This window comes from Chionomys nivalis, chromosome 7 (genome assembly GCF_950005125.1).
Source record: "Chionomys nivalis chromosome 7, mChiNiv1.1, whole genome shotgun sequence".
Lineage (NCBI taxonomy): Eukaryota > Metazoa > Chordata > Mammalia > Rodentia > Cricetidae > Chionomys > Chionomys nivalis.
Window position 1 is genome coordinate 12,339,148 of NC_080092.1, and position 26,056 is coordinate 12,365,203.

Consider the following 26,056-nt stretch of genomic DNA (forward strand, 5'->3'; position numbering starts at 1 on the left):
CAGAATCAACAACGGGCAGGAGGGTTTGCTGGTAAGCTGCGTATCTGTATTCGAATTGCTTAAGCAATAAAGAGAAAATGCAATCGCAATCTTCGTTTCAAATGTCATTATTTCATGTACTGTAGAGGGCCTCGTGCGGTGTGCAAAGGGCGAACCGTGAAAGTAAGGCTTCCGGGTTTTAGAACTCTGCTGTAGGATGAGCTCTTGGCCTGTCTTGTTTCAGTAATTGGTTGTGGCCCACTCTAAGCTTGGTAATCCAGGGTCCGTGGGGAACTGTATTTTGAAGGTGCTTGCACATATGGAAGTCAGAATAACCCACAGGACTCAGGCTTCTTGTAGATGCATTTACCCCCACTAAGCCATCGTGCTGGCCCTGGAAGATGACTTTCCACAGATGACACAAACTCCAGAAGAAAAAAAAAACTTTTATTGACTTTATGATGACGGTGTTTCACTCAGGTTTTTGACTTTGTGACATGTGGAAGGGACTGGGCCAGCCTGCCGAGTGGTAACTTGGTTGTGTCCCGGCATAGCTGTGATTTACCTACATGCTAGTATCCTCTTTAAGAGTCAACTAGAAGCAGGCTGCTGTGGCCTTGGGGCTAACAAATGGATAACAGTGATGAAGCCCTCTTTCCTGGCCAGCATCCTGCATGGGCAGTGTGCAATAAACAATGGCTTAGAAGCTAGGCATTGTATAGAATGCCCTCTCTGCTCCAAGTGCCCAGGAGAGGGCGGCAAAGTGCCGTGGCATGGTTTGTACGCTTTAAGACCATTTCTGTGGTAGCCACTGGGGCAAAGGGGACTAGCATTAGCCTCAATCTTGGAAATGGGAACACTTGGAGGCCGTCACTGGGTCAAGTCAAGCCTACGGGCTCCGCACAGCTCTTCCAAGGCAGGGTTGCTTCCAGGTTCAAGGCCGACAGCAGGATACCCCTCCACCCTCCCTCTTGATGTAGTCATGAAGTCTGAAGTGTGGTTCATTGGGAGCCTTTGTGGATCGCTGTTTTAACTCCCTGAGGAGCAGGGGTGACAGGAGTACAATGTAGCACCTCTTCCAGGTTTATTGCCTGGATCATAAGGGCCGTGTTCACTATCAGGACTTACTTTGCTATGGCTGTGAAAGCCAAGTCCACGTTGAGGCCGGTCTTTGCGCTGGTTTCCATGAAAGGTAGCCCATACTCCTGCAAAGAGCTGCTGGCAGTTGCGTGCTGACCAAATAGCAGGCAGCCCGAGTGTTACGGCCTTAAGGACACCTCACCACCCACCCCGTTTTGACTCACCTTGGCTAATTTCTCCCCATCTTCCCTCTTTACCACACGTTCTTGGGTAGAGTCGACCTGACCCAGGCACAGAAATTTTGTTAGTGCCAGTCCATGGCTTGCCCTGTTGGGCCGGGCTGGAGGTAGCAGGTTCACATTCCCACCTTGTTCCCCAGCAGCATGAGCGCCACGTCCCGCTGGGCGTATTCCTGGATCTCCGTCAGCCAGGCCTATGTGGGGAAAGCTGGGACCAGTCTCAAGGCTGGTCTTGCCCTCTGGTACCACACTTCTTCAAGTGCCTCTTCCTAGAAGCCCCGGCATGTGTGGAACAGAGGTACCCACCTCACTGGTCCCTTATCCAGGTGATCCCACTAATGGAGCCAGATGTTACCCATGCACACTGGCCAGCACGAGCTCAGAGGGGTCCATCAGTTCCTATCTTTCCTAAGAGACCTTGATGCTCTATAGACAACCCACCCCCACCAGGAAGCCACTGACCTGGATGTTGTCGAAGGAATCTTTGTTGGTGATGTCATAGAGCAGCAACAGGGCTGGATACAGAAAGTAATGAGGACATCCCTGGGGCCCAGTGGCTCCTTGAACCACCCGCATACTTTCCAAGTCACTGCAAGTCGCGGGATGCTCACCCCCTGCCCCCATGCCAGTAGATCACCCAGACTCCCCGTGGAGGAGAACTGGTCCCATGTCTTACCGTGAGCATCCCGGTAGTAGGCATGGGTGACACTTCGGAACCGCTCCTGACCAGCTGTGTCCCAGATCTGTGGCAACAGGCACTGGTCATACCGCCCAACCTCTCCCCGGTGTCTCAGACCCAAACTTGTACTCCTGTAAGCTCACCTGCAGCTTCACCTTCATGCCATCCACATCCAGAACTTTATTCTGAAACAGAAGCAGCCAGCAACAGTAAGGATGCCTGCCATCCTCTGACCTGAGGGTTCCTAAGGTTGAAGTAGGAGAGGGGGTCATGCAAGTCATGGCTGAACCCCCATGGATGGGAGGCTGGGGGAACCCCCCCATCCCATTTCTGCAGCACCTCCTGGTTCTCCTGCTCTGAGAACTTAAACCAGCCTACAGGTCACATTTATGTTTAAAATCAGACGTTCCTAGCAGCTGCCTGGTACTCCCTGCCACTGACTCCAGCATCAACCCCAGGGGGATTCTCTCCAGGTGACCCTGCCTGGGCCCTTCCTGCCCTGATACTAGGTTATCATGGCCAGCTACGTCCACTTTAGGCCCTTGTTTACCCCATTCCCTTCCCCGCCACCGGGTCCTACACAGGTTCCCACTTGCCAAGAGTGTAGTAGCGATATTAGTGTGCTGTTCCTGCTGTTCCTGCTTAAAGACTTAACTGGCTTAAAGTCATCGATGGTACGGATGCTACACTGTGCCCCAGTTTCCCCACCTGTAGATGGGGAGAGGAAAGACACCTTTAACTTAATGAGCTACTGTGTACACTGAGAACTACACCCCGTCTGGGAGAGCTAGTTTCATTTTCCCACCTCTCAATCACTGGGACACCCATTTCTAAGGGGCAGTACTTAATTTAAGCCTGCCTGACTCTGTGCTGTGCCCACTGAGCCCAGAACTACGGCTGGTACATAGGCAATATTCATAAATTTGCTATCTGCAAATCTAGACCAGTCCCTTCAAGATGAGCCACCAGGCTGGAGTGCCCACCCACCCGTCACCCCAGAGAGGGGTTGACTACAGGCTGGGGCCAGGTGAGGTGATGCCTGGCTCCCCCTTTCTCCAGAACTCCTGCTGTCAAGGCTTCTAGGTCTCCAGAGAACCAGGCTCATCCATCTGCTTTTCCTGCACCCTGAACAGGGGTGCAAACCACACAGCCCTACCTCCCTCACCTTCCACCCAGGAGCCAAGACGAGGTGGGTAGGGAGACCAGGGTGGGCAAGAAACACCTGCTCAAGCTTGTCCTGCTCCCTGGCACTTCTGCCTTTACTTCTTCCAGGACTCTAGGACCTAGGGGGCTTGAGGAAACCTGCAATCCTCAATAAGAAACAGTTCGCACTAGGAGGACCCCCCTTTCTATCCCCAGAATGGGCCTTTCTCCCAACCTCCTGCTAACTGGGTCTAATTAAAGGGTGAGAAAAATGCAAATTCAGGACTTGCCAAGAACACACCAGCACCTCAGCACATGAGATTCAGACTGGGCAAGGGGGTTGGGAGGCCCTTGATGACTGGAGCTGCCAGGACCGTGCCTGGGATCCTAAGGAGGTCTCTTCCAAGCTGCACTGCATTGTAGGAACTAGAGAGTTCCTAGTATCTCCCATGGCCTTGGGTGCCCTCTTTGGTGGGAAAGCAAGTGAACCAGCAGCCTTGAGATCCTCTCACTGTCACTACCCTAGGGCACAGGTATAGCTCAGCAGAGCATCAGCCGTGGGCACAGGTATAGCTCAGTATAGCATCAGCCCGTGCTAAGAGTAGAACTCTGCTGCAGCTGGATGCAGTTAGGAGGCTTCCCCAGGACCCTCAGATGTTGGGAAGCAGCTGGTTTAGTAGCTAAGCTCTCATCCCCTGGGACTATGGACACATCAGCAGATGGAGAGTCAGCTGGGAGGACTATGTATAAGAACCACAGAGTACAGCTGGACACAGTCAGAGCTCGGGACATCAATCTCCATTCTCACCCGGAAGTCGATGCCCACAGTGGAGATGAAGGTACCAGCCAGGAAAGCCCCATCCTTGAAGCGCACAAGCAGGCAGGTCTTCCCCACACCAGAATCCCCCACCAGCATGACCTGGAGCAGACAGGAGGGTCATTGAAGTCAGGCTAGGAGATGAGGGCCTTGCCCACCTAAAAAGATCCTTCTGGTCAGTCTTGAGCTATGGGGGAGGGGTAGGAGAAGAGATGAGTGTTCCAGGCCTGTAGGTTCAGCATAGCTTGGGGAAACATAGCAGCCATGGTCCCAAAAGCTTGGATGCCCAGTTTCTCTGCCCCTGGTAGTCCCATGTCACCTCTCCCTCCAACAATGCCACCTCAATCAATGGGGAGTGAGGACCGCTGTCCCCATCCAAGATCTTACCTACCCCTCCTCCATAGACATCATGCTTGATCTGGGAGGGCAGCATTTGGGGCCTATGGGGAGCACAGCATGAGAATGCAGCTGGAACCTCCTAAGAGATCTGTGGGGACTCAGTGCCAGGGGCTTCTTCAATTCCAGCAGAGACACAAATCTCAGCAGCAAGGCTCAGTAGAGGCTAAACAGTCAGCTTTTGAAGTGAAGAGGGGCTAGGGATAATCTGGAGGCCTAAGAGGCAGACTGGCGAAGTCTCTCCCCCCCACTCCCCTGCTGACAAAAGCTCCAAAACCCTCTGCCTTCAGAGGTCAAAGTCACACAAGCTTCAGTTTTGGACTGGGGGTGGCCCTCTTCCTCCTCCCTCCCAGAAAAAGACTAACAGTCCTTGGGGGCGAGGGAAGGCAGCATATGGATGGGACCTGATGAGAGTGCAGCACCGGTAGGGCCCAAAGGTCGGGGAGGGACAGCTTCAGGACTCCGATCTTTCAGAACCCCTTGCTTGGTCGGTCTCACAGTAGGTGGAGTGGGGACAGGCCCTGCCAGCTGTTGAGTACCCCAGACCCGAGCCTAATAGTTCTCTGTGTGTGTGCGCGCGTGTGTGTGTGCACGCGCGCGACAATGTAAGCCGATGCCTAGCTAGCTGTGAGGTGTTGCTCTGGCCAGTTCAGCAGCCAGGGTCCGCACCGCCCTGCCACTCTTCCCCAGAGGCCTTCCCAGTAGTCTAGTATCCAACGACACCTGCTGCACTCCCATGGCGGGGAGGCGCCTAGCTCACCTTGAAAGCAACGTCGTAGAAGTCTCCAGTGCCACCAAGTGAGGGCCGGCCGGACTGCGGGGTCCCGTTGGGCAGCGCCTCCGAGCCAGGACACGGAGTCCTGGGATGTGCCAGACGGGACCGGTTGGCGGCGGTGGGCAGCGTAGAAGCAGCAGGCACACTCCCCCCCTTGCTCTTAGGGGTCTTCTTCCTGGACATGATTCTCAGTGTGCTCCTGCTGCTGCCACCACGCCCTGGGCCGTCCCACGCCCGGTGCCGGCCAAGTCAGACTCGGACCCGAACCCGTCCCACAGCAGCAGCCGAAGCAACAGCGGTAGCAGCATCTCCAGCACTCGGCGCCTGCCCCGCCCCCGCCTCCCTGGCGGCGCAGCCACTCAGGCCCGGCCTCCCGCCGCCGCAACCAATGGCCACTCTGGGGCGGAGCCATGCAAATAATCCCGCCGCTCCGGGGGCGGAGTCAGGAGGTTCCAGTGTTCACCCAAGAAGCGTTCTCTGGTGCTCTGTGCTAAGACTCAAGGGCCCCAGCTGTCTACATATCGTGTGAAGAAGCACCAGGATTCTGGGTCTTCTCGGTGCAGTTTCTTTCCCCAGCCGTCAGTGTTCCAGTTTAGTAATCTAGCTCATTTGATTGGGCCTCAGACCTGGGCCATGGGTGTGTTCTGAGATGAGGGTGCTGGGGCAGAAGGCTTGTATGTGTAGGCAGCCTGAGATTCTGTTTCTTCCCAGCAAGAGATGCCAGCCACCTGACCTACTTGTTCTCAATGCTGTACCCTCCAGGGCAGGTAGATCCAGGAAGCTCCCACACTCAGGCTGCACAAACAATCCCTGCTATGTCTGAGCACTCTGGGCTCAGCTGTTCTAAGGCACAGTGGGTAGGGTGCTCTTCCTCACAGACTTTGCTGTCTGGGCTAAAGCATGGGTATCCGAGCGGGGAAAGGAAGTGGGTATCACAGCCAGCACGAGGCTCTATGAGATAACCCTTGCAAGACCTCTGCCCTGAGAGCCTAGGAGATGGGAGGTTGCTTCCCCAGAAGCGATTGGTCCACAGTCTTTCCCATCCTAGGTTCCTACCCAAAAGTGGTCAATGTTGATTCTCTTCACCCCAATCTGGTCCAGGACCTGTTATGACCACCCCCAGGATCTGACCCTTACCTATGCTGACCGGAGGAGCTCTGTCTGAAGCCTCTTACTCAAGATTCTCCAAGACGCTCCAGTCTGGAGAATGAGACTTCAGTGATCAGAGGGAAGGTCAGTGGGTGCAGGAGGGCAGTGCCCTTGAGGAAGGGTGTTTGGTGTTCCTCTGGAATGGCCTAGCTGTCCTCCAAGTTGTGATAGCTGTTACCAAAACTCAGGTCTCTTGGAGGCCTCCTGAGCCTTCTCAGCTGGCAGGGACCAGAGCATAAATAATTCACTCCCTCTAGGGCTCAAGGCCTAGAAGGACCCTGACGGAGAAGGCATACCGTCTAGAGTATTTCCTAGACAGGGCCTGGCTTTGGTCTGCACAACAGAGGCCTTGGGAAGCTTCCCTGCACTGACTGCTGTCGTGTGCGAAGTGTGCTGGTCTCTGTGGTGGGTCCTGCTACAGTCCCCAATGGTCTGATGGGAAAACTGAAGCCCAGGAAGGCATCAGGAGCTGCTGCTCATGATCACCACGCTAGCACACGGCAGAGATTAGGCCGCTCTTGGGCTCTGTCACCCTGTCCCGTGTCTCGGCCTCACCCTTCAGGGACCTGTTATTGTAGCGCAAACCCAGGTCTCCTTCCCTCGTCTCCCCTCACTGACCTCCAATCTCTTTCAGACCAGTCTCGAGATCTGGATGTCCTGACCGAGAGTGTGGGTCCTGGACTCTCACTGCTGTGTTCCCCGAGGATGCCAGATTTCCTGCTCTCACAAAGACAGCCTCAGGACGACTGGCTCAGGATCTCAGCTGGGGACCTCAATGACCTGTGCCTACTGTGCCTACTTGCTCTAGGAAGTAGAGCATACAGCCTCCATTCAGCTGCTGCCCAGAATAAGCCCAGAACATGGGAGGAAAACAGAGTTCAAGTTCGGATGCTCTGGGGCAGAGGCTGCTAGTGGGAAATTCTGGGTGTGAGTAGTGAGAACAGGCAACCAGGGCGAGAGAAGAAGGTACAGGGGAGCTAGAAAAGGGGGGAGGGCAGCAGAGGAGGAGCTTCCAGACGCAGAGGAGATAGACTTCCCTTTAAAATGAGGAGCGTTTACATAAAATCCAGCTCTCTGCTGTCTCCTGAGAAACCTTGAGCCCCAGATCTCTCCCCTCCCCACAGTTCAGCTCATCTTTGATCATTATATCTCATGGCTCTTCTGTTCCCATCTGTTTCTCACCCGGGAATGTAAGCTTTCTGGGCACAGGAAGCAGCTTGTCTTGGTCACTGCCATATCCCTGGCAGCCAGCTCCTGGCCTCAATAAGCGGTTACTAAATTGGTGAAAGAAATGTAAGTTAGAAAGTAGGCATGGTGGCATATGCCTTTAATCCTTGTACTTAGGAAGCAGAGACAGGCAGATCTCTGTGAGTTAAAGGTGAGCCTGGCCTACAGAGTAAGCTCCAGGCCTGTTAGGACTACAAAGTGAAACTTCCTTGTGGAACATTGAACTAGGCAAAGATGTGTTACATTTGTTTATGTTGCAGAATATTGTGTAACTATGTAAAGGTGTGTTACATTTGTTTACACTGCATTTGTTTAATAATGTGAAGATATATTGCTTTGCCAGCCTAAAGATACCTGATTGGTCTTATAAAAGGCTGAATGGCCAATAGCTGGCAGTAGAGTGATAGGTGGGGCTGGAGGACAGAGAGAATAAATAGGAGGAATCTAGGATCAAGAGGACAGAGGAAAGCCAGGCAGTGGTGGCACATGCCTTTGATCCCAGCACTTGGGAGGCAGAGGCAGGCGGATCTCTGTGAGTTCGAGGCCAGCCTGGTCTACAGAGTGAGTTCCAGGACAGGCTCCAAAGCTACAGAGAAACCCTGTCTCAAAAAACCAAAAGAAAAAAAAAAAAAGAGGGCAGAGGAAAGAAGAGAGAACAGAGAAAGAGAGGGAAATGCCTCCAGACAGACAAACAGACATGGAAAAAGCAGGACAAGTATGACATACAGAATAAAAAGAAAAAGCCTGGAGGCAAAACACAAATGAAGAGAAACATGTTAAAATAAGTTATAAGAGCTATTGGAACAAGCACAAGATAAGGCCAAGCATTCATAATTAATATCAAGTCTCCATATCATGATTTTGGGAGCTGGCAATCCAAGAAATCCTGTTGCAAAAATCCTGTCTCAAAGTTAATTAAATAATTAAAATAAAAATAAGGAGTTGGGTAGGTGGGGGGGGGCATACTTTTAATCTCAGAATTTGGAAGGCAGAGGCAAGTGGATTGAGGCTAACCTGATCTACATAGTGAATTCCAGGACAGCCAAGGCTATATTAGACCCTGTCTTAAAATACAAAACAGCATCAAAAGAAGACGACTAATTCTTTGGTATTTGTCCCAGTAATAGAGTGACTATGTCTTCTGCCCTTGAATCTGAACAATAGCAATGATACAACAGAAGCAACCCTAAGTTTCTTGTGTCCTGAGAATTAGAAGACACCCAAGCAGCCGGAGGAGAGAAACTAAGCCAGATCTCTGACTGATACACAAGCTCAGTGGATGATGCCATGTAGAACAGGACTTTGCTATGTAGCTCAGGCTGGCCTCAAACATAATCCTCCTGCCTCAGCCTTGCAAGTGCTGGGATTTTACCAGGCCACCATGCCCTTCCAGAGAAGAGCCTTTTTTAAACCATGGTTTATTTGAGAGATGTTTGTTGCATAGCAATAAATAACTAAGACAGCTCAGAGCAAGCTCGAGGGAAGGGGCCAGTCTGGTAAGAAAGGGTCAGGAGAGAGTGACTGCCTCAGTCTGGCCTGGAGTCTCCCAATCTCTTGGAAAGAAGAGCACTGCTGGCAGGGACCCCCAATGCAGGACGTTAGGACTGGCTGTATGCCCCTGGGAAGTGTGGTCCAGCCCTCAGCCTCAGAATGCAAAGATGGCTCCATGCAAAATAAATAAATAAAAATAGAAATAAAAAAAAGGTGCACATGTCCTTGTCCCCAAACAAATGGTCCTTGAAACCTCACCTCTTACTTACAGCTCAGACTTCATGTCCCTCAGCTCCTGAAACCTTTTTTTTTTTGGGGGGGGGTGAGGGCAGGGTTTCTCTGTGTGATAACCCTGGCTGTCCTGGAACTCACTCTGTAGACCTGGCTGGCCTCAAACTCAGAGATTCACCTACCTCTGCCTCCCAAGTGCTGGAATTAAAGTGTGTGCCACAAGCCAAGCGGTGGTGGCGCACGCCTTTAATCCCAGCACTCGGGAGGCAGAGGCAGGCGGATCTCTGGGAGTTTGAGGCCAGCCTGGTCTACAAGAGCTAGTTCTGGGACAGGCACCAAAAGCTACAGAGAAACCCTGTCTCGAAAAACCAAAATAAATAAATAAATAAATAAAGTGTGTGCCACATAGCCCTGCTTCCTGTAACCTTCCAGCTTGTCTCTTCTGGGAGTCTGAGCCTATTGACTTGGTGTAGCATGTGCCATGAGTCCCCAGCCCAGCCTCTCTCAGGGTCTCTCTGTTTGCCCTAGGCTTCCAGCCCTAGGCTTCCAGCTTTACCTCCACACCAGAATCTGGCCTGTGCTGGAGCACAGTGCAGGCAGGAATGTAAGCCATCTCCTTGACCTCACTGGTTCGGCTTGCAGCCCTGCTTCTACTTGCTGCACCCTGGATGTCCTCCAGTGGTTCCCTAAAGCTAGCTCTGTGACCCCTGTACCCATCTGGGAACTTCCTGAGACAGATCCTATGTCGCCGGCTCCTGTCCCCACTGGCACTGAAGGGATTGGCCTGTGATTAAGCAGCAGAAAGCTAGACTGGGCTTCGGGGGTCCTCTAGCCAGCAAAGGCAGAACTCCCAAAGCTTTTCTCAGAGCTCTTCATGAGGAGCCGGACCTGCAGAGCCCAGCTGCCAGCTATCTAAACGCCTAGGGCAGAGGTCCCTTCTTACTGTGTGACCCTGGGTATTTGGCATCGTCTCTCTGGACCTACTTCCTGTTCTGTGAAATGTGGAGGAGGAGTTGATCTCCAAGGGCCCTTCCTGCTCAAACACCTTATGTTCTATGAAATCCTTGTGAAAGTTGCCATGGAAACGTCAGAAGAACTGCAACAGCCCTGAATTATATGAGAGAGAGAGAGAAAGAGAGAGAGAAAGAGAGAATTGAGAACGGTGAGTCACCCTAGAAAGCAGGTGATGTCAGATGTATGTTGACTCTGGCACCCAGATGTAAAGGAGCCACATATATTCTTCTGAAAAGAGAGCCCGAGTATCCTGCTCATTTCATGGCCCTAATATCCTGGGCTGGGAGTAGAGGTGAGTGGGCCTCTGTCTGAAGAAACTCCTTTGCAGGGTAAGATGACAGTCGCTTGCTCTGCAGAGCTGTTTCTCCAGAAAGGAAGGTGAGCTTCTGCACAAGTCACATTGTCAGGGCTGGGGTGCAGCTGAAGCCGAGCTGTCATTTAGCACTCAAGAGTCCCTGGATTCCATCCAAAGCACTGAAAATAAAAGTCACATTCTCTATTTTCTTGGTGGGGGGGGGTCATGGTTCCTAAGTCTGTACTCCTATTGAGTCAAGGACCAGTTCTCAGTGCTGGCTTCCAGCTTCTGAGTGGGACCCCCTTGTTAACATGGGGGGCTGAGTGGAGTCGTGTGGACCCAAATTCTCGAGTAACATTGGAGATCATGAGATGATCAAACAGTCCCTTGCTTTACCACATATTCCCTAGAGCCACCGTGACTAACATCTCTGTGACTGAACTTGCATTGTGTCTTCTCTCTTTTTCTTTGTTGGAGGAGAGTAGGAGGTGCTTTTTGATTCAGGGCCTATGTTGTCTGGTTTTGTCAAAAATAGTTTTATGGGTTTCTAGTTAATAAATCCAGTAACTGCATATGTTTAAAGTGTATAAGTTGGGGGATTGGGGGATGACTTAATGGGTAATGGTGTGCAAGCTGGGCAAGTCTGAGGACCTGAATTCTGATTTCCACCCATATTTAAAAAAAAAGAAAGATGGGCTGGAGAGATGGCTCAGTGGCTAAGAGCACTGGCTGATCTTTCAGAGGACCCAGGTTCAATTCCCAGCACCCACATGGCAGCTCCCAACTGTCTATAACTCCAGTTCCAGGTATTAGGCACCTTCACACCAAAGTACATAAAACAAAGTTAAATAAAAAGAATTTTTTTTTTTAAAGAAAGTGCCAGGCGGTGGTGGCACACACCTTTAATCCCAGCACTTGGGAGGCAGAGACAGGTGGATCTCTGTGAGTTCGAGGCCAGCCTGGTCTACAGAGTGAGTTCTAGGCCAGGCTCCAAAGCTACTGAGAAACCCCTGTCTCAGAAAAAAAAAAAGGAAAGAAAGAAAGAAAGAGAAAAAATAAAAAGAAAAAAAAAGGAAGAAAGAAGGAGGCAGGCTTGGCAATATGTATCTATAACCCTAGAGCTGGCAAATGGATGTTCCGGGGATTCAGAGATAATATAGTCTAGCTGAGACATTGACCTCCAGGTTCAATAAGAGACTGTCTCAAAAGCTAGGACAGAGCCTGGAGAGATGAGTCCATGGTTAGGAACACTTGCTGCTCTTGCAAAGGACCTGGGCTCTGTTTCCAGAAAACAGTCTCTAGCAGTCTGTAACCCCTGTTCTAGAGGATCCAACGCCCTCTTCTGGGCTCTGTGGGGACTGCATGCGTGTGGTACACTTACATGCAAGTAAAATACTCATACATATAGAATAAAAATAAATCATTTAGCCGGGCGGTGGTGGCGCACGCCTTTAATCCCAGCACTCGGGAGGCAGAGGCAGGCGAATCTCTGTGAGTTCAAGTCCAGCCTGGTCTACAAGAGCTAGTTCCAGGACAGGCTCCAGGTTCCAAAAACCACAGAGAAACCCTGTCTCGAAAAACAAAAAACAAACAAACAAAAAAAAATCATTTAAAAAAAGTGTCCTGATGTCACATACCTTTAATCCTAGCACTCTAGGAGGCAAATGAAGGTGGATGCCTGTGAGTTTGAGGACAGACTGGTCTGCAGAGTGAGTTCCAGGACAGCTAGGATACACGGAGAAACCCTGCCTTGGAAAACAAAAACAAACAAACAAAAGGGGTGGGGAGAGTAACAAGAAGTGACGGTGTAAGCCTTTAATCTCAGCACTTGGGAGGCAGAAGCAGGAAGGTCTCTGGGAGTTCAAGGCTAGCTCCTAGAGAGTTCTGGGACAGCCAGAGCTGTGTAGTGAGTCCTTGGGAGGAAAGACCCAGAGCACATGCTCACATCACATATGCACACACACACAGATCATACAGTTTAATAATGTAGAACTTTGTCATCTGGCCATAACATGATCATCACCATCTTGAAATCAAAGCAGTTGTGGTCACCGTCACGAGACTTTCACAAGACTGAATCCCTTAACATTGCCTCATGAGAGAAGTTGGGGCAAACTTGCATATACAAGACAAAGTCCCTCTTCTCCCATGAAAAGGCTCTTCCTCGGGCTGGAGAGATGGCTCAGAGGTTAAGAGCATGGCCTGCTCTTCCAAAGGTCCTGAGTTCAATTCCCAGCAACCACATGGCAGCTCACAACCATCTGTAATGGGGTCTGGTAAGAAAGAAAGAAAGAAAGAAAGAAAGAGAGAGAGAGAGAGAGAGAGAGAGAGAGAGAGAGAGAGAAAGAAAGAAAGAAAGAAAGAAAGAAAGAAAGAAAGAAAGAAAGAAAGAAAAGTCTCTTCCTCGTTCTCAGGGGTATAGCTGCCTGTATATTGTTCATGCTCCTATTAGTAACCCTAGTGACGTTCACTGGTTCCACCCAGCTAGGCTTCGGTGAAAGCTGACTTGGGTGAATTCTATCTTGGCCTATCATTGTTCTCTCTGTCTGAGGTGTAGAAATAGAATCCCCAGGAAAGTCATGCAACAAATAAGGTTTAATTTTTTTTTTTTTTTTTTTTTGGTTTTTCGAGACAGGGTTTCTCTGTGGTTTTGGAGCCTATCCTGGAACTAGCTCTTGTAGACCAGGCTGGTCTCGAACTCACAGAGATCCGCCTGCCTCTGCCTCCCAAGTGCTGGGATTAAAGGCGTGCGCCACCACTGCCCGGCTCCATTTTCTTGTATGACATAATACTGTGGTCCTTAACTTGTTCATATATACATAAATACATTTTCCTATCCTGTGTGTGTGTGTGTTCGATTTCTGTGTATGGGTGTTTTGCCTACATTTATGTCCATGTACCATGTATGGCCCACAAAAGTCAGAAGAGAACATCATATTTTTTCAAACTAGAGTTGCAGAAAGTTGCTGGGAGCCAAACCCCAGTCGCCTGGAAAAGAGTCAGTACTTTTAACCACTGAACCATCTCTCCATCTCTTATTTCTTACTTTGTGTGTTTTGATGAACATACCAATCTTCTGATCTTCCTTTCTCTTTTATTTTTTCTTTTTTGAGACAACTGGCCTTGAGCATACACTGTTATTTCTATTTTTAGTACTTTCCCGAGCTATCATATTTTCTTGTTTATTTTCCCTTTATAGTTTTCCAGTTATTTTATGTTAATAGTTACCACTTTAGTTTTAAAAAACTTTATATATTGGTTATATATATTCCAAGCATGCCAGAGACTGAGGCAGGAGAATTGCTGCAAGTAAGTTCAAATTGAGCTACAGAGTGAGCCTCTGCTTAAAAAAAAATAATAATAATTGGGCTAGAGAGATGGCTCAATGGTTAAGAGCACTAGCTGCTCTTCCAGAGGACCCGGGTTTAATTCCCAGCACCCACATGGCAGCTCACAACTTCCTGTAGCTCCAGCTCCCTGGAAGCTGACACCTTTACACCAATGCACATAAAATAAAGTTAAATAAATTATAAAAAAATCAATTAATCAGGGTAGTGTTGGAAACATCTTTATTCTCAGCATTTGGAAGGCAGAGAGAGGTAGGCAATCTCTATGAGTTCAAGGTTAGCCTGCTCTACAGAGTTTGTTCCACGATAGCCAGGGCTACATAGAGAAATCCTGTCTCTAAATAGCACTCCAAATAAAATTAATTAATTAATTAGAAAAATAAAAGGAGCTGAGCCTACTATCCTGGGCCTTGAATCCCAGCACTCTAGAGACTGTGGCAGGTGGATCTCTGAGTTCAAGGACAGATAGCCAGGGACACACAGAGAAACCCTGTATATAAACAAAACAAACCAAAAAATAACAAAACAAAACAAAACCTTGAAAGTGTCTGTGTAACAAAACGCAATTGTTTTGATAATTTTATTTATTCATATTATTTATTTTGGTTTTGGAGACAGGGTTTCTCTGTGTAACAGTCCTGGATGTCCTGGAACTCACTTTGTAGACCAGGCTGACCTCGAATTCAGAGATCCATCTGAAATTTTTTTCCTTTTTCTTCCCTTTCTTTCTTTCTTTTTTTTTTTTTTTTTTCAAATTTCTGCCTCTGGCTCTAGAATGCTGAGATTAAAGGCATGTGCCAGCATGCCCGGCTAGAAAATAAATTTTAAAGCACAAAAGACGCATTGTTTTTATTTTCTTATGTATATGGATGTTTTGCGCCTGGTGCCCATGGAGACTAGAAGAGGGCACTGTATCCCCTGGAACTGGAGTTACAAATGGTTGTGAGCTGCCACATGGGTCCTGGAAATTTAACTCAGGGTCCTCTGAAAATAAAGGCAGTGGTGCTCTTAACTCTGGGCCTTCTCTCCAGCTTCCAACCAAGACATCTGGTTTGTTTGTTTGGGTTTTGTTTGTTTGTTTTTTTGGGTTTTTTGTTTATTTAGTTGGTTTGGTTTTTTTGAGGCAGGGTATCTCTGTAGCTTTGGAGCCTGTCTTGGAACTCACTTTGTAGACCAGACTGGCCTTGAACTCACAGAGATCTGCCAGTCTCTGCCTCCCAAATGCTGGGATTAAAGGCGTGCACCACCACTTCACAGCTTGTTTTGTCCTGGAACTCTTAAGAGATCCCCCTACCTCTGTCTCCTAAATGCTAGGATTAAAGTCTGTGTGCTATCACACCAGACTAAATTTCATTTCTCTTTGTTTTATATCATTGTGTGCATGTTTGTGGGCGCATGTCTCGCAACAGAGGTGTGGAGTGGAGTCAGTTCTGTCCTCCCACCTTTATTTATGTAGGTCCTAGGGATCAAACACGGATCACCGGGGGCAGCAAATGTCTTTACCTACTGAGCATCTTGTAGGCCCTAAAAGACATATGTTTTAAAATAAAATTTATTAGGCTAGAGAGATGGCTCAGTGGTTAAGAGCACTTACTGCTTTTGCAGGGGACCCAGGGTTGGTTCCCAACACCCACATCAAGTAGCTTACAAACACTCTAACTATTGCTATAACTCCATTTCCACAGGAACTGATGCCTCTGGCCTCTGTGGGCAACTGCAGGCATGCGGTGCACATGAATTTACTCAAGCACACACATATACGTAAATCAGTACATTTAAAAAAAAATTCAGGGGGGCTGGAGAGATGGCTCAGTGGTTAAGAGCATTGCCTACTCTTTCAAAGGTCCTGAGTTCAATTCCCGGCAACCACATGGTGGGCTCACAACCATCTGTAATGAGGTCTAGTGCTCTCTTCTGGCCTGCAGTTTTATACACAGACAGAATATTGTATACATAATAAATAAATAAATATTTTTTAAAAAATTCAGGGAGACAGAAAGGTGACTCAGCGGTTAAGACACTTGCCCTTCCAGAGAACCTGAGTTTGGGTCCTGTTTGCAGACTGAAGCTCACAACTGTCTGCAACTCCAGTTCCAGGGGGCTAGATGAGTCCTTTGACCACTCTGATTAAACCAAGGTCTGAAGGCCCACATACATACACATAAAAATAATAATTTAAAAAAAAAAGAAAACTTGTGCCAGGTTGTATTGGTGCATGCCTTTAATCCCAGCACTCAGGAGGCAGATGCAGGCGGATCTCTGAGTTGGAGGCCTGCCTGGTCTACAAAGCGAGTTCCAGGACAGCCAAGCCTACACAGAGAGATCCTGTCTTGAAAAACAAACAAACAAACAAAAAAGAAAAAAGAAAGAAAGGAAAGGAAAAGAAACTTTATTGTGTGGAAATGGAGTAAAGAAGGTGTCTACCACCATATCTAGTCACAGACACTTTTTTTTTTTAATGTTTATTTATTGTGTGTAGTGAGGAGCGGCGGGCTGCGTTCTGCCACCCGGCTAGCTTTACACCCGAAATAATTACACGGTGAGTTCGAAGCCAGCCTGGTCTACAAGAGCTAGTTCCAGGACAGGAACCAAAAACTACGGAGAAACCATGTCTCGAAAAATAAAAAAAAAAAAAAAAAAAAAAGAAATAATTACACGGAAACTGTATTCTTTTTTTTTTTTTAAATATTTATTTCTTTATTATGTATACAATATTCTGTCTGTGTATGTCTGCAGGCCAGAAGAGGGCACCAGACCTCATTCCAGATGGTTGTCAGCCACCATGTGGTTGCCGGGAATTGAACTCAGGACCTTTGGAAGAGCAGGCAATGCTCTTAACCACTGAGCCATCTCTCCAGCCCCGGAAACTGTATTCTTTTAAACACTGCTTGGCCCATTAGTTTTAACCTCTTATTGGCTAGCTCTTACATATTGATCTAACCCATTTCTAATAATCTGTGTAACACCACAAGGTGGCTTACCAGGAAAGATCTTAACCTGCATCTGTCTGGAGTGGGAGAATCATGGCGACTGACTGACTTGGCTTCTTTCTCCCAGCATTCTGTTCAGAATACTCCGCCTGCCTAATTTTCTGTCCTATCAGGGGCAAACAGTTTTCTTTATTAATTAACCAATGAAAGCAACAGATAAATACAAGACCCACCTCCATCAATTATGTATACAATATTCTGTCTACATGTATGCCTGCAGGCCAGAAGAGGGCACCAGACCTCATTACAGATGGTTGTGAGCCACCATGTGGTTGCTGGGAATGGAACTCAGGATCTTTGGAAGAGCAGGCAATGCTCTTAACCCCTGAGCCATCTCTCCAGCCCAGTCACAGACACTTTTAAACACTCTTTCAGAGATGGTTATTCTGGTTCTGCGTGACACACGCCTTTAATCTTAGTGCTCTAAATCCAGGCCAGCCTGGTCCACATAGTGAGATTCCGTCTTTTTAAAAAGGGGCAGAAGCTGGGCATAGTGTCTTTAATTCCAGCACTTGGGAGGCAGAGGTAGGTGTATCTCTGTGAGTTCAAGACCAGCCTGGTCTACAGAGTGAATTTCGGGACAACCAGAACTATATATATAGTGAAACTCTGTCTTGAAATAACAACAACAACAACAACATAATAATAATAATAATAATGAAAAAGGGGGTGGAGCTGGAGAGATGGTTCTGCAGTTAAGAGTGTGTACTATCTATCCAGAAGATTCCAGTTCGACTCTCAGCACCCATGTCAGGTGTAACTTCAGCTGCAGGATCCTATAGTCTCATCTAGCCTACATAGGACCTGCACACATGTGCGATGCACTCATAAAAGACACACATACAGGAGCTGGACAGATGGCTCAGAGGTTAAGAGAACTGACTGCTGTTCTATAGGTCCTGAGTTCAATTCCCAGCAACCACATGATGGCTCACACCCATCTATAATGAGATCTGGTGCCCAGAACACTATATACATAATAATAAAATTAAAAAAAAGACACACATACATAAGTGAAAATAATAAAAGTATTTTTTAAAACAGCTGATTAATTTGTCTATTTACTTAGCTTCACTGTTTTGTTTTTTTTAATTAGAATTTTGCTTTATTGATATAAATTTATGACTGTTTTGTTTTTTTATTTGTTCATTTGTTTTTGCTTATGAACTAGGATCTCATTATGTAGCACTGCTGCCTTATAACTCACTGTTTAGACCAGGCTGGCCTTGAGATCCTCTTGCCTCTGCTTCTGGAGTCCTGGGATTAAAGGCCTCGCCAGTCGGTCTGCTTCACTGTTTTCTTGTGGGTCTATCTTTCTGCCCTTGGAGTTCTCAAATCTTAGAAATCTGTCATCTGATTGCAGTGAAAAACTTGGACTTTGAAATATAATTCTATTATATTTCTCTGCTGCTCACCTGCTGTGTGGCCTGGAACATTTCTTGACATCTCTGTTTCTCCGGTAACCTCATTTCATAAAGGACTAACAATGGTCTCAGTTGCTACAGCTGTTGAAATTCAGCAGACTACAGCAATGAAGGAGCGAGTGAGGAGTGTGGGATGTGCAGTCCTTTCCTTCCCTCTCAGGATGTCCTCACAGCTCACCATTCATCTCTCTTTGCTGGCCTGCTTCCCTTCACCTGTTAACCCTTTCCACATTAAGAAAAGGACTTGGTGCTCCTCTGTCCTTCCACACCCCGTTCTGCTCTCCTTCCCTACACCTGAAGCTTTGCAGGAGAGCTGACCACAGAGTTTGTTTACAGTCCTTCCATGCGGCCAACCTGCTGACACGTGGCTTCCTGCCAAGTCTTCCATTCAAAATGCCTTCTGTAAAGGTCATTTCCTGACGTCTTTACTTTAGCAATGCACGGTGACCCAGCAAGGGCCGGGGCCAAGATGACCTTGGAGAACCCAGTGTCTGGGGTTCTGACAAACTTGGGGCAAGTGCTCTGTGTACAGTAGACAGCTGGTAAGTATGTGGCCTTTTGGTCCTCATGTCAGCATTTTCAAGCTGTTTCTAGAACACTCTCCATATACAATTCTGTATTAGTTTGTAGATTTTCAATTGCTGTTAGGTTGGAACCCCTCCTTGTATTAACTTCCTCCTTCCTTAGGTCTGGCAAAAAAGTTGAACTTGAGAATGGGCTACATCCCTCCCTAGTCCAGGTTTCTGGCTGGAGACATTACAGTTGCTTCTGGGTCATGTGACTTCAAGGACCCAGCCCACTATTTGCTTACTGTTCATCTCTGCCTTTGCCTGCATGGCCTCTACCCGCTCTTCTTCGGGACTTGTCGAACCAAACATTTTAGTTCATCCGTAAAATGTGGAATCATGCATCCCATTCTCCACAGAAGTATGGTGGTACCCACTTATCTTTTGGGAACTTGCAGAGCTCTGTGACTCATGGCCCTAGCCAGCAGCAATGGACGTCCACATGTGAGCACACACACACACACACACACACACTCGTAAAGTTAAAAAATATATTTGAGACAAGGTCTCACTATGTAGCCTTCACTGGCCAGAGCTAGTTATGGAGACTAGGTTGGCCTTGGACTCAAAGAGATCCTCCTTTTTTGTCTCACCAGTGCTGGAATTAAAGAAGTGTGATTCCACTATGCCTAGGCCAACAAAAATTTAAAAAATAATTGCTGGGTGTGGTGGTGCACAACTGTAATTCCAGCACCCCAGAGGCAGATGGGTTTTTGTGAGATCAAGGCTAGCAAAGTGTACAGAGAGAGTTCCAGGAGAGTCAGGACTGTCCCACAGACACACACACACACACACACACACACACACACACACAGAAAGAAACACCGAAAATGTAGTTTTTGGTATTTATCATCTAAGCATGTTATCCGAAAAAAAAAAAAAAAAAAAAAGCAAGGTTTATCCGAAGTGCTGGGTTTGGAGTACTAATGTTAGTTTTGTCATAGGTCCTACGTACAAGGATCTGTAGACTGGCGTTGCTTGCTGGGTGGGAGGGACAGCACCTTTGCAGCACTTCAACAGCAGTAGGGTGGGCTGCGCCTAGGGGTGGAGAGCACCACGATGAGCTTCACCTACTCCAGATGAGCGCTATCTTGCGCATCACTTCTGAGCCTCTGCAGCATCCTCTGGCAGAGGGAGGTCCATGAGATGACGCAAGTATTTATTAACTATTGTGTAGGCTCAACTCAGCGGTACTCTTCACGGGCAGAATACTTGCGGAGTAGAAACGCACAAAGCGAACTTCCCAAAACAGTGGGCCACAGCCACAGCTTTTCCTAAAAATTAATTTATTTTTTATTAGTGTAGGGAGCATGCTATGGTCAGAGGACAACCTTGTATAAGTTCAGCTTTACGTGGGTTTTGGGATCGAGCTCAGGTCAACAGGCTTTGCATCGAAAGCTCCTTTATCTGCTGTGCCATCTCTCCCGCAGCTATTGGTGTTTTCAGTGATGTGACTGTTGATTACAGAAGGCTGGGAGCAGAGAAACCTACTGACGCCGGGGAAGCCTCAACAGCCAGAGGGAGCCACAAGGGAGCTCGGGAAGGCGGGGTGAGTAGCCCGCCGCCCTCCAGTCTCACACCGCCCCTCTCCGTAGCGGGTAGGGTACCGACCCTTATAAAACCCTGTCCCCGCGCGGCCGCACTGCGGCTCTCGCTGCAGCTTGATGGGTGGGGCCTCTTAAGCCGCAGCAGAAGGGGCGGAACCTCCTCCACCCTTTAGTCTGGTCTACAGCTGGCCCTGCAGGGCAGGGGGCGGAGCCTTTGGAGGCCACCTCCTCTCCCGTAGAGCCCCGCCCACCAACGACCCTTGAGTATCGGGCGGAGCCTAGGCGGACGCCCTTCCTTCAGGCCCCGCCTACTGCAGGATCTGCAGTGCAGAGGGCGGAACCTGTCAAGGCCTTCTCCATCCAGCCCCGCCCACGGCCGACTGGGAAGCACAGGGGCGGAGCCTGAGGACGCACCGCCTCGCGCCGCGCCGGGGGTGGGGTGGGAGGAGGAGCCGGCCCTAGGTCTGCAGTGCAGCGCGGATGCGCGAGCAGGCGGCCAAGGCCCTGAGGTGCGGCCTGCCCCAGAGCACTGAGCTGCTGTCGCAGCGCAGACAGGCCACGGCCGCCGCGGCATCCTGTCCCGGGCCGCACCATGAGGTCCGCGGGCCCCTCCTGAACTGCGGCTGCCGGCGCACGGGGCCTCGGGGAACCGGGGCCATGCGCGGGCTGCGCTGACGATGCCGCCCGGCGCGCCCGCTCGCCTGGCGCTGGCCCTAGGCCTGGGCCTGTGGCTCGGAGCGCTGGCCGGAGATCCTGGGCGCGGCTGCGGGCCTTGCCCGCTCCCCTGCTTCTGCAGCCTGGCACCCGACGCCGCCTGCCGCGTCAATTGCTCGGGCCGCTGGCTGCGGACGCTTGAGCCTAGTCTGCGCATCCCTGCTGACGCCACCGCGCTGTGAGTAGTTGCGCCGAGGCAGTGCAGGCGGACGGGCGGTTGCCATGGCGGCGGGCGGCCTGGCTAGAGCATCACTACTGGGTCCTGCGGGTGCAGAGCTGAGGTAGATAGGGCCCTTCCGCAGCGTCGCTGCGCTGTCGGCCGCAGGGCGTGGGCGCGGTCCCGAGGTCGGGCCGCAAGACGCCGCGGGGCCTGGCCGCTCCCAGGGCGAGGCTCCAGTAGGGACGTCGGCTCGACTAAATAAGGAAAACCTTGGACCTCAGCCGGCGTGACCCAGAAGGGTAGCCAAAGATCCCGGTTTCTGTGAAGACTGATGTCTTACGCTGCGGGTCTCCTCAAACTGGAGCTGTAACAGGCGCGTGGGGCGTGGCAGGAGGTTTCGGAATTAACGTTAATTAGAGACTAATTGAGATGCATCCTGGGGTTGGGGATTTCTGTCAGGGCCCAGAGCTGACATCTAGGGGGAGGAGTCCAGATAAAAATTTGACGACTGGGTAGGGATTGTCTGTGCTTAAGGGACAAGGTGGGTCCAGAGGACTGCAGGCTGGTCGTGGGCACGAATGGTGACTGCTTGGGAAGTGTTAAGTAGAAGGTGTAATGGGAGGGAGCCTCAGGTAGAGCTGCATTTTCTTAGGAACTTAAGGAAGGGAAATTAATTGCCTGGAAAGAATTTGAGACCCATCCAGTTTTGCATTCTGAAAGTAACAGAAAATCTCACTGAGAGAGTGCCTTAAATCAGGCTTAAGTAGGCTCTTTTTTAAAGGCTGTCACTCTTAGTTCCTAGTCTAATTCCCTGGAGGATGGTAGCGCTAGACCCTTGTTTTACAGGCGAGGAAACAGGGTTGGAGATGTGATGTAATTTGTTCAAGGTATCACATTTTTTTTTTTTTTTTTTTTTTTGGTTTTTCGAGACAGGGTTTCTCTGTGGTTTTGGAGCCTGTCCTGGAACTAGCTCTGTAGACCAGGCTGGTCTCGAACTCACAGAGATTCGCCTGCCTCTGCCTCCCGAGTGCTGGGATTAAAGGCGTGCGCCACCACGCCCGGCCCAAGATATCACATCTTAGACATGGTAGCTTGAGGTGTGGACCTTTTGTAGTGCTGGGGACCAGGGTTGGATCAAGAAAGATGAGGAAGACAGGTTGCAGATATTTGTCTCGGTGCCTACTGATCCAAACCGCTTAGATTTCCTGGGCACTCAGCTCCAGAAGTCCTTGCTGGAATACCCTCAGGAACTCACTAAATGCCCAGGCCCATTAAAGTAGAGCTAGACCCTTTCCTCAGGTTTTATAATGCTCTTGGGTGACTCCCCCTTAGCTAGGAAGCCCTGTGTCCTTCGGAGCTGAGATTTGGGACTTCACCTAGCCTGTCATTGTGCTCCTTGACCACTGAAACATTTGTGGTGCTGCTGTATCTGGAGAGGGATCCCCTCCAGCTATCTAGCAGTACCCACAGAAATTGCATCAGATCCACCCCACCTTTTATTTATGGATGCTGTAATAAGGGCACCTCTCTCTTCTGCTGGCTGGTTTCTTTGGGTGTCAGGCCCAGTTCGTATTGGTTCCTTCTCCTTCAGCCTCTACCGGCTTCCTAGGAGCTGTCGAGGGAATGAAAAGTGGAGACCTACAGGTCTGTGGGCTCTGCAAAACAGTGAAGCTTGAGATGTTGCCCTGGGTTTTGGTGCAAGACGTTTTCTGAGAGCTGATAACCTGGCTTAGCCTGAGTTCACAGACTTCTTAAGGTGTTAACTTCTCACACTGTGAAGAGAAGTCAGAATAACTTCATGTGGATGGGTGGGTGGAGACTCCATATTTTTTCTTTCTACCTCCAACACTGCTTCTAAGGAGCTTATAGAGCTGGGAGAACCAACTGATAGGAAGCTGAAGCCTGAGGGGCAGGTGTTGAGGTCTTCCTTGCTGGTTCTCGAGTCCACTCTGTTGTCCAGTGGGCTGTCTATCCTGCAGACTACTGGAAATCAGATAGATGGTTTTGCTGAGGAAGGATGCAGGGAGCAGCCTTCCAGGCCATTGTTAGGTGCCCAAGGAACAGTGCCCTCTTTCCAACTATGATCAGGCCCCTCTGTATGTGCCTCCTTGGCAGGACAGCTGTGTCCTAGAAGTAGGGCAGCTGGTCTTCTGAGAACGTAGCTTCCCATCGTTTCTTGGCTTAAAGAAAGGTGACATTACTGGCAGGTGCTGCTACTTGACGGCTTTGGGCTTTACTGCGGCTCGTTATTGTGAAAAGTATGTAGAACAGAGTAATGAGTCTCACCCTTCTTGCCTGTCATTCTTGCCCTATGTTTTGAGCCAAAGACCAGCATCTTAGTCTTTTTTATCTGTGGAAGTTTCAAGTCTCTCATAATACTCAAAACACACCTAAACTAGGGAATGCTTCCTTGGTTTTATTGGATGTCAATTGTGGACATTTTTGTTTGTCTTTTTTTAAAAGTTCGTTTTGTTTTAGGTGTGTATGCCTGTTCTGGTTTTACTAGATAGGGTTTCTTTGTGTAGCCCTGGCTGTTTTGGAGTTCACTCTGTACGCCAGGCTGGCTTTGAACTTAAAGAGATTCTCCTACCTCTGCTTCCTGAGTGCTGGAACTAAAGGCATGCACCAGTCATCACCTGACATGTGTTTGTTTCTTGAGACATGTGTGTGTCTATGTAGCCCTGGTTGTCCTGGAACTTGCTCTCTACAGAGCTGACCTCAAACTCAAAGAAATCTGATTGTTTTGCCTGCCAAATCCTGGGACTAAAAGTGTGTGCCACTATGCCCAGCTGTTTGGATTTTTGTTGTTGTTGTTTGTTTTTTGTTTTTCTTTTTTGAGACAGTATCTCAAGTAGCCCAGGCTGGCATTGAACCTTCAAACCTTTGATCATCTTGCCCCAGTCTTTCTAGAGCTGGAATCACAGATACGAACCCCACCCCCCAAGCCCAGCTCTGGATTGTTGTAGTTTAAACTAGGGTCCAGACGAGGTCTACACAGCACAACTAGTTGTGGCCTGAGTCTAGCTAATGGCTAGGTTCTCCCAGTTTTCTTTTTCTACTTTTGAGTTATAGAAGAAACTAAGTCCTTTTTCGTTAGGTTTATTTCTTTCTTTCTTTCTTTCTTTTTTTGGTTTTTTGAGACAGGGTTTCTCTGTGGTTTTGGAGCCTGTCCTGGAACTAGCTCTTGTAGACCAGGCTGGTCTCGAACTCACAGAGATCCGCCTGCCTCTGCCTCCTGAGTGCTGGGATTAAGGGCGTGCGCCACCGCCTGGCTTTCGTTTTTTTCTAACTGACAAAGCAGTGAGCTCTGGGCATGTCTCTGTTCTATTTCCTTGAATATAAAGTAAGTACCTTAGGGTGGGTTGTGCGGCCTCAAAGGTAAGGGTTTGTAGTCAACAGACAGGCTGAGGCACTGGCAACATACTAACACTACAACTGTTTAGGTAAGTCCCCTTTCTTCTCCATGTTTCCTGGGGTCTGTTCTCTTGTCCTCAAGTACCAGCCACCAGGAAATGTACCTGAAAGACCATTCTGCTGCATTGCAGATAGAACATGAGAGTCTGAGTGTGGGATGTGTGTTCAGGCCAGATGCTGTACAGATAGGAGAAGCACAGATCACTGTGTACAGGCAAGCTCCTGTTCATACCTCAACATCTAGTCAAGGAGAACAGAACTCCAACCTCAGAAGATGCCTTTAACACTGTGAGGATTCATGAGACCTACTCCTAGCAAGTACCCCCTCACCTCTGTGTGTGGTAGGGGTGAGAATGAAGGGTTTGTGCTCTGTTGCCCAGGCTGGTCTTGAATGGACTTAAGAAATCCTCTTGCCTCAGTCTACCACATACTGGGGTACAGGCATGTACCAAGTGTGCTGTGCTCCTTCTAATTTTTTTGTTTTGTTTTTTGAGGCAAGTTCTCACTATGTTCTCACTATGTAGCTCTGGCTAGTCTAGAGTTTGCTATGAAGAAGTCTCAGCCTCTTGAGTGCTGAGGTTGCAAGGATGAGCCCTACACCTAGCTTATTTGTTTTGTTTTTCAAATTTATATTTGCTTTAAAATATTGTTTTACTTTAATTTTTATGTTTTATTTATTGATTTATTGATTTTTGAGGCAGAGTTTGTCTGTGTAACCCTGGATGTGCTGGAACTCAGAGATTCACCTGCGTCTGCCTCCTGAGTGCTGGGATTAAAGATGTGGACCCCTATGTCCAACTCTAGATTTTATTTTTATTTGTGTGTATGTGTGGTGTGGTGTGTAAGTGTTTGTCACATATGTGCGAGTACTCTTAGAGGCCAAAAGAGGGTGTCACATCTCCTGGAGCTAGAGTTACAGGGGACATGGTTGCTTGAAACTCTGGGAGGCAGCATGGACTCTTAGCTGCCGAGCATTTCTGCAGTCCCTGATTTTATTTAATTTTTTTGAGATGGTCTCGTGTTGGTCTCAAACTTATTACATAGTTAAGAGGGGCCTTGAACATCTGATTCTCCTGCCTCCATTTCTCTCCTGCTGAGATTGCAAGTATGAGTTCCTGTGCCTATCTTCTTTTTTGTTTTCCTTTTCACTTTTTTCCCTGTTGTTTTGTTTTGTTTGTTTGTTTTTGAGAAAGGGTCTTAACGTCTCATTCTGTATCTCTTACTGGCCTGGAACTTAGTATGTAGAGCAGGCTGGCTTCTCATGTGGCATCAGTTACTCTGCTTCTGTCTCGCTGGTGCAGGGATTACAGTGGAAAACCAACACACCTAGCTTTCCTCTCGCTAACCTCAGCTTCTGTGTTGTCTTTTTATGCACCGAA

The 26,056-nt window shown here is 48.8% G+C and overlaps 2 protein-coding genes across 12 annotated transcripts in view; one reads left to right on the plus strand and one right to left on the minus strand.

The window, feature by feature from the left end:
- Positions 1–413: 413 nt before the first annotated feature.
- Positions 414–5,429, minus strand: Rab26 (RAB26, member RAS oncogene family). Of its 2 annotated transcripts, XM_057774857.1 has the most exons (10): positions 5,094–5,230; positions 4,325–4,377; positions 3,929–4,039; positions 2,121–2,162; positions 1,975–2,041; positions 1,761–1,813; positions 1,427–1,492; positions 1,284–1,340; positions 1,108–1,184; positions 414–1,016 (listed from the first exon to the last, which is right to left on the minus strand). In XM_057774857.1, the coding sequence occupies exons 3-10, from the start codon at positions 4,034–4,036 to the stop codon at positions 914–916; spliced, it is 573 nt and encodes a 190-aa protein (XP_057630840.1). In that variant the 5' UTR covers positions 4,037–4,039; positions 4,325–4,377; positions 5,094–5,230; the 3' UTR covers positions 414–913. The 2 variants fall into 2 exon arrangements, with proteins under 2 accessions (XP_057630840.1, XP_057630839.1); XM_057774856.1 differs by lacking the exon at positions 4,325–4,377 and having other exon boundaries at positions 5,094–5,429.
- Positions 5,430–20,856: 15,427 nt separating this feature from the next.
- Pkd1 (polycystin 1, transient receptor potential channel interacting) overlaps positions 20,857–26,056 on the plus strand; it is a 51,124-nt gene continuing 45,924 nt past the window's right edge. For all 10 annotated transcript variants that reach the window (XM_057776073.1, XM_057776077.1, XM_057776076.1 and 7 more), the window contains exon 1: positions 20,857–21,281. In XM_057776073.1, the coding sequence (XP_057632056.1) occupies positions 21,067–21,281 (215 nt within the window). In that variant the 5' untranslated portion in view covers positions 20,857–21,066. The remainder of the gene's footprint in view (positions 21,282–26,056) is intronic.